Raw genomic sequence first — 14716 nt, 5'->3', positions numbered from 1 at the left:
AGATAGATAGATAGATAGATAGATAGATAAAACATAGCCTGATAATTAGTGCTAAAGGCAATCATTAGCACACTAGGTAGACTGTTAGCCTTGGAATCTGAAAGACTGGAGTTTGAGCCCTAACGTAGACACTTACTAGCCTTGTAACCCTGGGCAAGTCATTTAACATTTGTGTACCTCAGTTTCCTCATCTGTAAAGTAAGGATAATAGCATCAACCTCACAAGGCTGTTGTGAGGATCGAATGAATTAACATTTGTAATTGCTTTGCAAACCTTAAAGATATATGTGCAATACATCGATATTGGCAATATTTCTACATTCATGTCTATGTATGTAGCGGTATGTCTATATATCTTTATCTCTGAATCTCTGTTATCTACATATATGCCAGCTATTATTGCGTGCTATTAATTGATAGCAGACACACTGCTTTAGCAGGGATTAATTTCTCAGATGACTCATTTACGAAGCAGAGAACAAAGCGTGCTCCATCGCTATACAAATGGCTGGTGTTTGCCTGCCGCTTCGACTCTTGCCATTACTGTGTGTGACCACGAGAAAGTCATTAACCCTCCCTGGGGATAAGATTCCTCCTCTGTAAAATGAAGGGGCTGAACTAGACAGCCTGGAAGGCCCCTTCCAGATCTAAATTCTATAGCCCTGATCTTTGGTCCCGAAAGCCCCGAGGGGGTGGGATATTCAACAGGTGTTTTGATGGGGGAAAAGGTCATTAGAGACGAGCCACAGGATGGCGGTAGCAAGAGGCTTAGCGCTGGGGCCCCTGCCCAGCTTAAGGATATTCAGAGCCTGGCTGGCGAGGGGGCTGGAAAGGAGAAGCCAATTTTGTCTAATTCCCATTTTTGCCCCGAGCTGGCCTTGCCTGGGAGAATCTAGTTCATTCCCTCTTTGTGTTGAAGAAAATCTATTCAACAAAAAAAGCCAACCATGACTGGCCTTTTAACCTCTGCAATATCTGGTTCAACACAAGGAGTCAATAGCTTTGTAGGCACCTGAACGTGCAGATGGGGGAATTTTCTGCCTGTTTATGGTTTGGGTCCTTTAAGTCACTGCCATGGCAGGTAGGAGAGCCCAGAGAAAAGCCGGAGCTGCTTCCAAAGTTCTATGAGGCTGGCTACCCTGTACCGCTTGATAGAGAGAAAAACCTTTCCAAGATAGAACAAAACAAAAAATAAAGTGATCTGGGTCAAAAAGCATAATAAATGGGTCATTCCCATCTTTTTGCTTCTTTATAATCTGAGGCAGAAAGGGGAAAAGCCACTCTCCATTCTTCTTTTCAGATCTTTTCCATTTATTATATATATAAATATATATATATATATATATATATAAATTATATATAGTTTATAAATTAAATTGAGATTTTAAAAGTGGCCTTAAACTTGGCAATAGATCCCCTTTAAAGCAAGCTGGATTTTAAGAGAAAAAAAAAGCCTCTGGCTTTTGGATTTTCTTAAGCGGTCCACAAGCAGCAGCATCCCATTGATCCTGATAGGCATTAATAATAAAGTTGGTGACTTCAGTAAAGCGTCTTATCTTCAAAGCCCTTCAGAAACAAGGCTTATCTATCAGTCTCCCCAACTCAGGCCCTTATGTCAGTACGAACCAGCTTGCTACAAGAAGAGTGATGTGAAAAATAACTCAAATTCTTCCACAGCCTTACTTTATAATTTCATTTGTTTCATCCTCTTTTCCAATGGCTCTTCAGTTTCTGACTCTTAAAACTGAAGCTTCTCGGCTGCTTGGTAATGAAGGCAGAGGAGGGGCACTGAAAGGGTGGGGGTCTAGGGAACAGGAGAACTGTGTTCTAGTCCCAGTCCTTCTATGGGTGACCATGGACAAGTCTACACAACCTGGACCTCAGTTTCCTCGTACATAAAATAGGGGGTGATAATGCATGCAATGCCTCCCTCTGGGCATTGTTGTGAGCAAATTGTTTCTTAAACCTAAACTATAAACTACCATGGAAAGTCTGTTGCTATTGAATAGGTTTTCTGTTACATCCAGGAATTTTCCAGGCTTGTCCAAATCTTTATGACCCCATTTGGAGTTTTCTTGGCAGAGATACTGAAGTGAATTTCCATTTTCTTCTCCAGCTCATTTCACAGAAGAGGAAACTGAGGCAAACAGGGTGTAGTGACTTGCCCAGGGTCACACAGCTAGTAAGTGTCTGACACCAGGTTTGCAGATGCATGCCTTGGTGCTTTATCCGCTGTACTAGCCTGTCCTCAACCACTCAAAAAAACCTTATAAACAAAGGACTGCACTAGAGATAGACTACTAAAAAGAATCTTGTGGAAAAGACTTTTGTAATGCCATCATCCCCAAATCTGAAATTCGAGGCTATAATGTATCGGACGTTCTTAAACATTTTGTGGAGTTTATCCTGTTTCAGGCTGAGAATGTGGGTCAAGGAAGTTAAGGACTAGACATCCAAGGACCTGGACTCTCTCCTTCACAGGTAATTGTGGCATTCTTCCAAGGAGAGTGCTAGGCACAGTCTGCTCGTAATGAATTCTTTTTCCTGCATCCATTCTCCTAGTTGAAGCAGGGGGATGCAATCGTCCCGCCATGCCAGGTATGCACCAGGGGAAGGGAGAGGAGGCTAGAATGCTTAAATCCAATTACACATAAGTCAAGACATTACCCCGTGATATCATTGATCCTCTTTGAAATTGAAGGGCAAACAACTCCAACAGTAATAAGAAGTCAGGATCGTGATGTATGAGGAAACAAGCTGTTTATTGGGGCAGCAGAATTACTGTCTACATCCTTTGATATACTTCCCCTCTTGGTTCTGCTGCAGATCAGAGCAGTAGATAGTAGGATACTGCTCTGCCCAAGCATATCATTTAACCCCTATTTGCCTCAGTTTCCTCATCTATATAATAGGGATAATAATGGCACCAGGATTATTGTGAGGATCAAATGAGATAACTGTAAAGTCCTTAGGGTAGTACCTTGTACACAGTAAACTATCTAAATGTTAGCTATTATTTTCCCTGTGCTCAAGCATGGAAGCTGGAGTTTAAGAGCTGTAATTTAGGAGATCCTCTCCAGACCTAGGAAAGGCAAACAACAATGATAGCATTTATATAGGCTTTGAGATTTACAAAGTACTTTAAAAATATATATTTCATTTTATCCTAACAACAATTCTATGAGATTACCATTATCATCCCCATTTTATAGAGGAAGAAACTGAGGTGGAGGTAGGCTAAATAATTTGCCCTGAATCAAACCAACAAATTAGTGTCTGCATCAGAATTTGAATTCAGGTCTTCCTGACTCCAAATCTAATACTCATTCTCTCTTATTCACTATACCACTTAACTGCCTCTAAAAAAAAAAAAAATCACAAGCATTTATATAGCCCTTTAAGCTTTGTAATGTTGTCTCTTCTGAAACTCACAATGGCCCTGGGAAGTAGGTGCTAATATCATTCTCCATTTTACATTTGAGGAGACAGATGTGGAGAAAAGTAAAATAACTTTCCCAGGATCACCCAGCTAAATAAGAGTCTGAGAAGTGATTTGGACCCAGGTCTTTCAGAACTCTAAGTTCAGTGCTCTATCAAGCATACCATCTAATAGTCTAGGATAAAGGGAATAAAGCGAGCCCCCAGGCGATGGAGAATTGGGCAAGGGAGAGATATGACCTGAATTTATGTCACCACTTATCTCATTTAACTGATGGAGACTGGACCCCTTAATGGAGTCTAGAGTTTTTCCTGGAACAAGATGGTGTCACTGGAAAGATAAGGGAGGGAACAACATAAAAGATGACCTTCCTCATGAGAAACACATGGTGATAAATATCAAGATTCTATCAATATTTCCTTCCCTTCCCTCTTCCCAGACACATCAAGTTTACTTCTTGGATTGAATTTGTAAACCAGGACATCTACATTGGACTTTTCAAAGCTTTGAAGGCATGACTCAGTCCAATGACTACAAGGAAAACAGAAGTCTGGCAGACTGAACATATTACTTCATTCATTCTACAAACACTTGCAGGACTTGTTTCTCCCCTCAGATCTGCAGTAATGTGGCTGGTATTAAAAAAGAGCCTGAGGGTCTAGCTTGGCCTCATCACTCCAAAGCCAGCATTTTTTTTTTTTGGAGCATGCCTATCTTCTCTCTAGGACTTGCCTATCAAAACTCTGCCAAGAGGGAATGTGGGAGATGGCTGACACTAAAAAGTACATAAGATCTCATCTATTTACCTAACTGCAGATCTTCAATTTGGGCATTTTCAGTTTAAGAGACAGTGGCTAATGAATTTCTGATACAGAACCATAAGACTCCTAACTTATGAAACGCTGTTTTCTCTTCACATTGACCTGATGAGGACAATAGTCAAAGGCAATGGCAGAGAGTATAATTGGTGGAGATCTGGGGGGAGATTGAGAAAAGCACTATAAGACGGGTAAGGGTACAGCATACAGTTTTCTGATTTAAAATATATATATACATATATATTTTTTAAATTTTTTTAGTTTTAAAAATTGCTTTTAATTTAAACACTTAGACAAATATAACATAATTCCCAATAATCTCCTTTCTGAAAATACAAGTACAAAACAATTTAAAAAAACACTCAAAGCAGGGGACAGCAGATGGCCAAAGGAAATATATATATATATATATATATTGTTGAGCCATTGCTTGTTTATATGATGTGACTGGAAGAAAGATATCAAATAATAACCTGACATTTTTTCATCACTGACTCTTTTCTTTTTGGAAGAAGAGTGACAAAGACCACAGAACTCCACTCTTTGTCTTCCCCATTACCATATTTTCTCTGCTTGCTTTTGTCCTGTGTTATTCTCTAATGTATCACCTACATTCAACCACAAGGTAGTAAGATTTCTTCAATTTTGTCCAAAATGGGAAAGTGAGAAGAAGTGAACCCAAATGGAGAAACAGAATAATGAAATCTTTGAAGTAGAAAGAGAAGAAAACTGGGCACTTTTCTTCTTTGAAATCAAATAATCTTTATGGTCCATCTTCACTCTTTTTACAACTGGAGGCAGCCACATTAAACCCCCAGTTCAGTAGCAATTAAGAGGAAGGATTCGAAAATAGATCAGAGTGCTCCAGAAACAAATTCTATACCATTTAAAAATGGATCCAATGATGTCTGAAGCAGCCTGGACTACAGGGCTACAGGAAAGGGCTTTAGCAGAGCCACTGATCCTCCAGAAATATTGACACCTGCAAAAAGCCACTGCTCATCACTATGGTCCACTAAATTTACATGTATTAACTGGTCTTTTTCTGAAATCTATGGCCATCAAATGGGACACCATGAATTGTTAACACAACTGCAATAAATACTGAATGACAGAGTACCCTGTGCTCCTGAGAGACAGAAAGGACACCCCATTTGAACTACAAGGAAATCCAAGACTGCATGAAAGGTGGAGAAAATGGCATTTTGGATAGTGTTTCAGATGACCGTGAGTAGTCAGGTTCTAGCCGCCATATGTAGTTATCAAAAATGATTCTGAATAATATTTCACAATAATACACGCTGCCTGTAATTCTCTTTCAGCAGCTCATGTAATGTCACCCTCATCAGTGGCAGTCTGTCAAAGTCTAGCCTACGGTGCTTTCACTCTCTGCTGAAGACTTTTCAGAAGCAAACAACTAAAGCAGATGTTGAACATGACAAATCGAATCTCTACCTTTCTTTCCCCTACTCCTCCTTTGTGCTTTCTTTTTTCTCTCTCATTCTATTCCAATTCTTTTTCCCATTTCCATTCTTCATCCACATTTCTGGTTCAGGATACTGCCGGACCTTTCTGGAGTTCTTTCTGCCTTCCCTTGCTTCAGATCCCACAATTTTCATTTGCCCTTTTAGGTCCTAACATATTCAACTTCTCTAAGGATGTCCATGATCTGACTGATGGGCAATCACTAGAACTTTAGCAGCTCGGGAAAATATTCAAGATTCCAACCACTTCCCTTTGTTACTGTGTTATATTGAGCCCATAGTAAAATATCGAAAGGAAGTAAGGAGCTCTTAATTAGGGAGAGTAGTATAGGGCTCAAGGGACTCCCCAAGCTTGGATTTCAGAATTATCCCTTTCCATCTCTGCTTTAACATGCATGCTAAAGGGCAGTATAATCTGGGTTCTCCTCTGAACAAATATCTCCATGTTCTCCACTTTTGGAACCTGACCATACAACTCTGAAACCTGCCCCTCTACCAGCCCCTTTTCTCCCTATTCCTGCCCAATAGAGGCCACTTCTTTTACCTAGGAGACAAGCATGGTATTCCCTATCACCACTTCAAAACTAGGGTTCCTCCTCCACCTCTTCTTTTTAAGTCTATGATGGCACTATGTGCCCCAGTGGCAAAGCACTTAACTTCAAATTTTCCTCCTTTGTAAAATGCGGATAATAAAATCATGGACTTCACTGGATTGTGTTCAGGATCAAACGAGAAAATTACAAAGAGCTCTGAAAATCTTGAAATGCTAGATACACATGAGCTGTTTTTTCCTTAGCCTAGCTGTACTATCCTTTCCTAATCCTCATTATCTTGAGTGTTGTCCCCTAGGTTCCATTCAGCTTCCTTCCTCACAGTTCTTCAAACAGTACCCTGTTTTCTCTTATACTCAGTACTATTCATGCCATTCCCTGTTTCTAAAACTTCCTGCACCACTTCCTTCCCCAAATCCTACCTTTTCCCCCCAAATACTCAATCAAATGCCACTTCCTTCTCAAAGCCATCTCTGATCCTTCAGTGAAAAGTGATATTCCTTTTCTGACCACTACAATATTTGCTTGGCTTCTCTCTCATGGCATAATGTTTTATCTTATATTAAAGTTATTTGTGTAGATGTTTTATCCTACTTGTTAGATTATAATCTCCCTGAAGGCAAGAATTTATGTCCCAGTGGGCAGCTAGGTGACTCAATAGACAGCCAGGCCAAAAAAGAGAAGGTCTTGGGTTCAAATGTGACCTCAGATACTTCCTAGTTGTGTGACCCTGAGCAAGTTGTTTATCCCCCATTGCCTAGTCTTTGCCTCTCTCCTGCCTTAGAATCAATATACAATTTTTATTCTAAAATAGAAGGAAAGGGTTTAAAAAAATTCTATCTTATTGATCTTTTATTCTAACCAGACATGCTAATGATGTTTTATGGATAGAAGATCTTCTGCCTGTGTTTTCTCAATGAATAATTCTTGGTGTTTAAAAAGCTGAAACATATATTCCTTGGATTCTTTGGAAGAGGAACAGAACACAAAACAATATATATCAGAATCATCGGATATGAAATATGTAAAGAAGTGCCTGATCCACTTCTTATAAGAAGGAAAAGCTTCATAAAATAAAGCTTTCAGGATTAGTCACACTTTTTTGAGCTTAATTATTTTCTGAATTCTCCTTTCTTTCACAAGAAGGCTAAAAAACACTGGCCTGCCCATTTACTTCCAGATTAACAGGGAAAACAAGCAATTTGGCCAGGTAGGATAAATGGCCCAGAGAGATCTCTTCTTATCATCTAAGCATCTGCAGATAAGACCCTTCCCCCCCCCCTTTTTCTTTTCTTTTAATGTGTATAGGGAAAGCCCAATACTATCATAGTCCAAAATCACATAACATTCTATTTTCCCAGGACACAGTACTTCATGGGACCAACTCCAGAAGTTCTCCTGGTGTTTCCCTGTATAATCATCACTCACCAGAGAAAAGCTTATGGAGAAATAAGCAGAAATGGAGGGACTAAAATAAAACCAAGGTAATCTGTAAATTTAGATGTATTATGGGTCATGCCAGAGGACTTCCTCTCCTGTCAGTGATTGCAGTTTTCTCTGCCTGTTTGATCCATCAAGGCTTAAAATAGTCATTTTATTTTTATTTCTTTTTGGTCAGAACCTGTGATTTCATTAGTTTAATGAACTCCCAGTAAGGAAATGCCTAAGGGACAGAATGGCAACTCACCCACAAATCATAGTTTTATTTTATTTTCATTACTTTTCACTTTTGAAACCCTTACCTTCATGGTATCAATTCTAAGGCAGAAAAGCAGGAAGGGTGAGGCAATTCGAATTAAGTGGCTCTTTGATCATAGAGCTCTCTCCACTGCACCATCTAGCCACCCCAATTAACATTTTATTAGAGATTTGCTGAGGGTGGGGGAAGCAGGGGGAAAATTTGGTGACATGCTTGTGGGTACGTAGACAGCATGTCAGGGGCATTTCTTGAACTCAGATCTTCTTCACTCTTCTACTCATTAAACCAGGCTAACTCTCATAGCTACCTTATGATCAATGACACTGGCAAAGCAAACACTGAAAAAACACCTAGTCTTAAAAGCTAGACTTCATTATTTAGTTGCCATTGAGATAGCCACACGTTGTGACCCTTTTTCTATTCTTTTACCCTCAGTCCCTATAGAAAAACAATCCCCCAAATCCTGGGGAATAACCGGCAGATTTACTGTTGGTAATTTACAACTGATAAAGTCGTCCGCTGTCATATTTTCAAAAGGAGTTCTTCTGTTTGGAAGAAAAATAACAGTGCTTGTCAGAAAACGGCTTGCTCTGGTCCTGAACTTGGCAGGCTGACCTGGGCGCCTCCTTAGTGCAGGAGGGAGCTGGATGACAGGCCTGCCCTTTGCTAGCCAGACAAAAGAGTGAGGGTGGGGAGCAAAACGAATTTAAACATAAAGATGTTTGCAGCGGAGGTTTTTATCCAACCGAGGTTGCATTTTTAATTAAATTTGACAAATGCTTAGTAAGTGCTTGCTCTATAATAGGCAGGAGGTTGGGGCGAGGGCAAAATGATTTGGCCTCCTATGATTATGTTTCCATAAAAGGTCCTTAAGTCACAATCACACACACAAAAAGAACCTGTGTTGAAGCCCACAGGCAGAAAGCAATCTGATTGTTTCCGGGGGCAAGAATGAAAAATTGTGGGAAATCAAAAAACAGTGAATTTCTAGATATTTTAGAACTCCACAGAGGAGACAAATCTACATCCAAGGAAGGTCTTTATGACTGACCAAATAGATATTATTCATTTCCAAATTGACTTCTTCTCCATGTATGCTCTTTAAAAAAAAAAAAACCCTTACCTTCTGCCTTAGAATCAATACTATGTATTGGTCCCAAGGCAGAAGAGTGGTAAGGGCTAAGTAATGGGGGTCAAGTGACTTGCCCAGGGTCACACAGCTGGGAAGTGTCTGATATCAGATTTGAAACCATCTCTAGATCTGGCTCATAATCCATTGAGCCAGTCAGTCCTTCCTTTATCTGGGGAGCCTCTTTAGCATTCAGTGCAGTAAGAGGGTGTGCAAGGTAGGGGCTCAATCAGACTTAAAACAGAAGCTTTTGTCATCAGAAGCCTTGGAGTTTTCGGCATTCCTTATTCCATCCCCCAAGGTGACAACATCCCCTTCTGTTAGTGTCTGGAAGGACTAAGATGTCTGGAGGAACATGAACAAGACAAAGCTTCTGGGTCCCTCAGATCCCTTTAAAAACAGCTTCCTGGTAAGCTTCCACCTTTGGAAAATGAGGCAAGAATACAAGTATTCTCAAACATGCATTTTCATTATCCTTTTACGGAGCAGGAAACCTAATGTGCAAGAGGGAGCTAATCCCTTGCAGTGCTGAATGTAAACAGAAAGGTCTCCTTTGAAAGGCTGGACCATCAAAGGTCATGTGTAGCTTCCGTTATCAGCAAAGCAGCACAAGAGGATTAGAGAAAAATGCACCATAGTGAGCCCCTAGACTTAGACTGAAATAGAATGAGGGCAGAGAAGCACAGAGTTAGGATTGGATGGGATCTCAGTGGCCAGTTACTCAAAGCTTCCATTAGATAAATAAATAAACAAACAAATGAATGAATGAATAAATAGATGAATAGATAAATGAATAAACAAATCAATGGATGAATAAATAGATTAATAGATAAATAAATAAATAATGAATAAATGAATGAATGAATAAACAGGGGGACAACTAGTTGGCTCAGTGGCTTGAGAGCCAGGTCTACAGATGGGAAATGTCCAGGGTTCAAATCTGGCCTCAGACACTTCCTAGTTGTGTGACCCTGGCCAAGTCACTTAACCCCCGTTGCCTAGCCCTTACCACTCGTTTCTGCCTTGGAACCAATAAACAGTATTGATTCTAAGATGGAAAGCAAGGGCTTTTTAAAAGATAAATAAATAAAAAGAGGAGGAAACTGAGACCTAGAGAAATTATTTGCAATGCCTGAAAATCACATCATATAGTTAAGAGCAGAATCAAGCCTGGGATCTCCAAGGTCTCTGGACTTCTGCTCTTTCCACTTTCCTTAGATGCATCCAAGAGCATTCTTAGATAACCACTCTCCTTAGGGCTGCCATACTGGATCCTACAACCCTGAAGGTAAAAGCCGATGAATGGGGGAAGGGTCCTTCAGGGGGCATCACATCTGCCTTTGTATTGTTTGTCTGAAACTCACCTTCAGTATTGGAAATGGGAGTACTGTCACATTTGCTCTCACACTGCTGCATTGACGGAGGCCGGACTGTTTCTGGACAATCACTGGATGCTTGCCCCGTATAGGAAAGGCACTGAACGGTCCTCATCTGCTGCCCAAGTCCACACTGAGCAGAACACTGTGTACCAGGAGAGAGAAAGAAAGAGTGATTTTGTTGCTTTCTGAGATATCCAAAATAACTCTATTCTTATAAATATATACATAAATACATATACAAATATAAATATATATAGACATATATCCTTTTTATACAAATTTTTAATGACAGGAAATTCTGGCATTGAAGTTCTATTGAAAATTAAAATTCTAGAGGGCAGCTGGGTAGCTCAGTGGATTGAAAGCCAAGTCTAGAGACAGGAGGTCCTAGGTTCAAGTCTGGCCTCAGATACTTCCCAGCTGTGTGACCCTGGGCAAGTCACTTGACCCCCATTGCCTAGCCCTCACCATTATTCTGCCTTGGAACCAATACATAGTATTGATTCCAAGAAGGAAGGTAAGGGTTTAAAAAAAAAAGAAAATTAAAATTCTATGCTATCCACAGTCAGAGAAAGAACTATGGGAGTAGAAATACAAAAGAAAAACATATGACTTATCACTTATCACTTCTGTATATGGGATGTGATTTGGGGTTTATGCTTTAAAAGATTACTCTGTAGCAAAAATGAATAATATGGAAACAAGTATCAAGTGATAACATTTGTACAGCTCAGTGGAGTTGCTTGTCAGCTGGAGGGAAGAGGGAAGGGAAAGAAAATGAATCATGAAAACATGGGAAAATATTTTAAAAAGAAAAAAATTAAATTAAAATTCTAGGATACCTTTTTACTTTTATAATGAGTCAAATTGCATGTCTCCCAAGAAGGCTCAAAGCCTCCAGGGTTTAGTTACACATCAGAGCACAGGTTTCAAACACAAGGGGGTTCTAGTTTCGCCCAGCGTGTCCAGAGTTATATTCTAAAACATTATACACACAAATAATGCTCCCAGCACACCTGAAGTTGATTGGTGTGAGCTATCCAAGCCAGTCTACCTCATTACCTTGCTTATAGATATTCATTTGCTATTTTTATCTCAGAAAATAGAAGTGCCTTAGTTCCCAGAAGACTATCTCCAGGACTACTCGGGATCCTCCTCAAAGTAAAATAAAACCTACAATGGGGCGGACACATTCCCAGGATGACAGGGAATTGATTAGTCAGTGTCTCCAGGTTATTTTCATGGACAGAAGGTCATTGCTATTATCTATCTCTCTGGGGAAAATAAAAAGTGGAGATCAGTCTACAGACCAGGTTACTGGGCAAATGAAAGTCCAACTGTCTTCTAGATTAGTTTAATGCCTAAGTATAGGGAAAAGACCTAAAAATCTCAGTCTAGTGACTTTGTTTTGAGGCTTTGATCAGAAGAAGGACTAGGAATAGACAACCGCCTAAGAAATCACATGAAGGAAAGATAACAATTAGGGACATTTAAAAATATTACCTTTTACAATTTCTAAAAGAAGCAACTCTGCAGGAAACATTAATTTTGTTATAAGTCACATATCTTCTGATTCAGGCTCAACACTTCTAGTAGACAATAATACAGGAGTGTAACCATTTTCAAATGCAGAAAGATAACCTTTTCAAACACTAACCAAGGAAAATGAATGTCCTGTTTAGGCTGTGGGACAATCATAATAATAAAAAAAAAAAGCAAGTGCTTCCTCATATCTGATCGTGGATATCTACAGATCCTATAGGGTGAACCCAGTGTTGGACAACAAAGGTGCCTCTTTTTCCTATATTTTCCAAACAAAGCCTGATTTTATTGTCCTATTAGAAAAGCAAAACTAGAATTTAAGGATACCTCAAAGGACCAAGCAAATTTCATGCATCTGGTCTTCCTTAATGACCCTCTTTGTAGGGATAAGGACTCATTTCTCTTAAGATTAGAAGATTCCCAACTCCCAGAAATGAAAGTAGACAGTTATTGGGGACCTGTTCAAAATCAATTCTCTAATCCCCAACCTAAAAGAGATTTTAAAAATGACTATACTAAGTGGCCCAGGGTATATGGAATCCATGCAAATTGGCTCAGCCAGACGTTAAATGCAGTCCCCATTCCTGCTGATAGTGTCTGTGGTATTGGTGTGCCATAAAGGAAATATGCTGAAACCATTTTGGATTCATCTGCACCAAACCAAAAAGGAAATTCAATATTTTCCAAGTGGAAAAGGACAAGATCCATAAAAAAATATTTCATTTTTAAGCTCCAGGAAAGAATGACAAATAAAGGCATCATAAAATCCACTAAAAGATCTTTTAGAATGTAATTACCATGGCTATTTTCAATTTGTGGCATGTGTATGGAGGGGAGGAGGAGTAAGGGAAAAGTAGGGCAGGTTGTCCTGTGTATAACTAAACAAAGCCTTTATTGATTGCCTTTTTTCATAGAACTTGTGATTTCATTGGTATAGGAACGGCCAGCAATGACATTCTCTCTAGAGATGCAGAGCAACACCTGCTTTGTAACATTTTGTCTTAAATGAGTTGCTCGGGACACTGAGATATTATGGGACTTGCTCTGAATCACACAGTATGTGTTTGAGGAAGGACTTGAAACCAGGTCTTCCTGGGTCTGAAGCGGATTCTTTGTGCTGCTTTTCAATTCATACCTTTTGATTAATTCTGTAAAATAATTCTGTATAAGTAATTCCAAATTGACAACTGACCCAGTGAATCCATTAAGCATGGAGTAACAAATCATCAATAGACATTTATAAGGGGAGTTGAATGACTTAGTGAATAGAGCACTGGATGAGGAGGACCTGTGTTCAAATCTGGCCTCAGTCACTTCCTAGCTATGTGACTTAATTAATTAATTAATCCTGATTGCCCAGCCCTTGCCACTCTTCAGTCTTAGTATTGATACTAAGATGGAAGGTAAGTGCTTTAAAAAAAAAATAGACATTTATATTGCATCAAGGGAAAAACTGAGAAGACTAGCACAGAAGTACTTTTCTGGTTAAAAACAAAACTTCTAAGATCTGTTCTTTCAATAGCATTCTAGTAGAATATAAGTTCCTTTGGGGCAAGGGCAATTTTTTGCTTTTTTTCTTTGTGGTCCCAGCAACTAATTAAGTTTTTTAGTTCTTTACACAAATTAGAGACTTCAAAAATTTTTGGACTGAATTGGATTAGCAAAATATCAATTTAGTATTACCAAACAGGCTATACATTGAAGTATATTTTGGCATATCAAATACAGTTTTTTAGATGGCCATTATTCTATGGTGTGTGAGTGTGTGTGAGTGTTTGTGTGAGTGTGTGTGTTGTATGAGAGAGAGAGAGAGAGAGAAAGAGAGAGAGAGAGAGAGTGTATGTGTAAAGAGATTAAAAGTTCCTTGAGAATAGATCCTGGGGCTGTCTTATACTTCTTTTAGGTTTCACAGCGCATAACACATGGTAGACACACAGTCTACCATTCAACAAGTGTTCCATTCAAATCCCTTTTGAATGGAGGCCAATATGAGGAAATGCATATCTTTTCCCGCCTCCTCTCAAATGAGAACAGAAGGATGTGAGGCTGTTACTGTACTATAAAAATATATAAATACAGCCAAACACCAAATCTGCCTTCCTTGGGTGAAATATTACTGCTATTAAACAATGATAGGTTAATCACATTTATATGAATTGCACAAACACTTAGTGTCTCGTTGGCTTAGCCTAATGTCACTCTAGTTTGGATCTCTGTGGCCTTGATCCTAAGGATCCAGAAAAAAATATTAATATTTATAAACTTTAACATCAAGTATGAAAGCAAAAATTAAATAAACTATTATTTTTTTATTACAGATTTAGTTAGTGGGACACTATTTGTAGGCAGTTTTTAATATTCTGAAATTAGGTCATTCCTGGAGGATTCCTAACAGAAGTGGTTATTTAAAGATCAATACTAATAAATTGTCACTGCTTTCTTTTAAGGACTTTTTTCAATATTATTTGAATAAACCACCCCAATTTTTTTGTGAGAGAAAAGAATCATCCTCAATTTGTAAACAGTAAAATTAATGGATAGAGACTTGTTCATCACAAAAAGTTGATTGTTGAGGCTGCGAATAGAATTAAAATCTTCCAGTTAATTCTCTGGCCAATAAGATTATTTTCCTTCTCATTAAAATTTAAGACATTAGGACTTGAGCCTGGGAAATT

General features: G+C 39.0%; 1 protein-coding gene across 2 annotated transcripts in view; it reads right to left on the bottom strand.

Annotated features, from left to right (window-relative positions):
- The window catches only part of ADAMTS6 (ADAM metallopeptidase with thrombospondin type 1 motif 6), a 353046-nt gene that overhangs the window by 7701 nt on the left and 330629 nt on the right, over nt 1-14716 (bottom strand). For both annotated transcript variants that reach the window (XM_056824863.1, XM_056824862.1), the window contains one exon: nt 10485-10641. In XM_056824863.1, coding sequence (XP_056680841.1) covers nt 10485-10641 — 157 coding nt within the window. The remainder of the gene's footprint in view (nt 1-10484; nt 10642-14716) is intronic.

The sequence above is a fragment of the Monodelphis domestica genome, chromosome 3, assembly GCF_027887165.1.
Source record: "Monodelphis domestica isolate mMonDom1 chromosome 3, mMonDom1.pri, whole genome shotgun sequence".
NCBI lineage: Eukaryota > Metazoa > Chordata > Mammalia > Didelphimorphia > Didelphidae > Monodelphis > Monodelphis domestica.
Note: the sequence above shows the minus strand (reverse complement) of the source record. Positions and strands in the feature narration are given on the sequence as shown.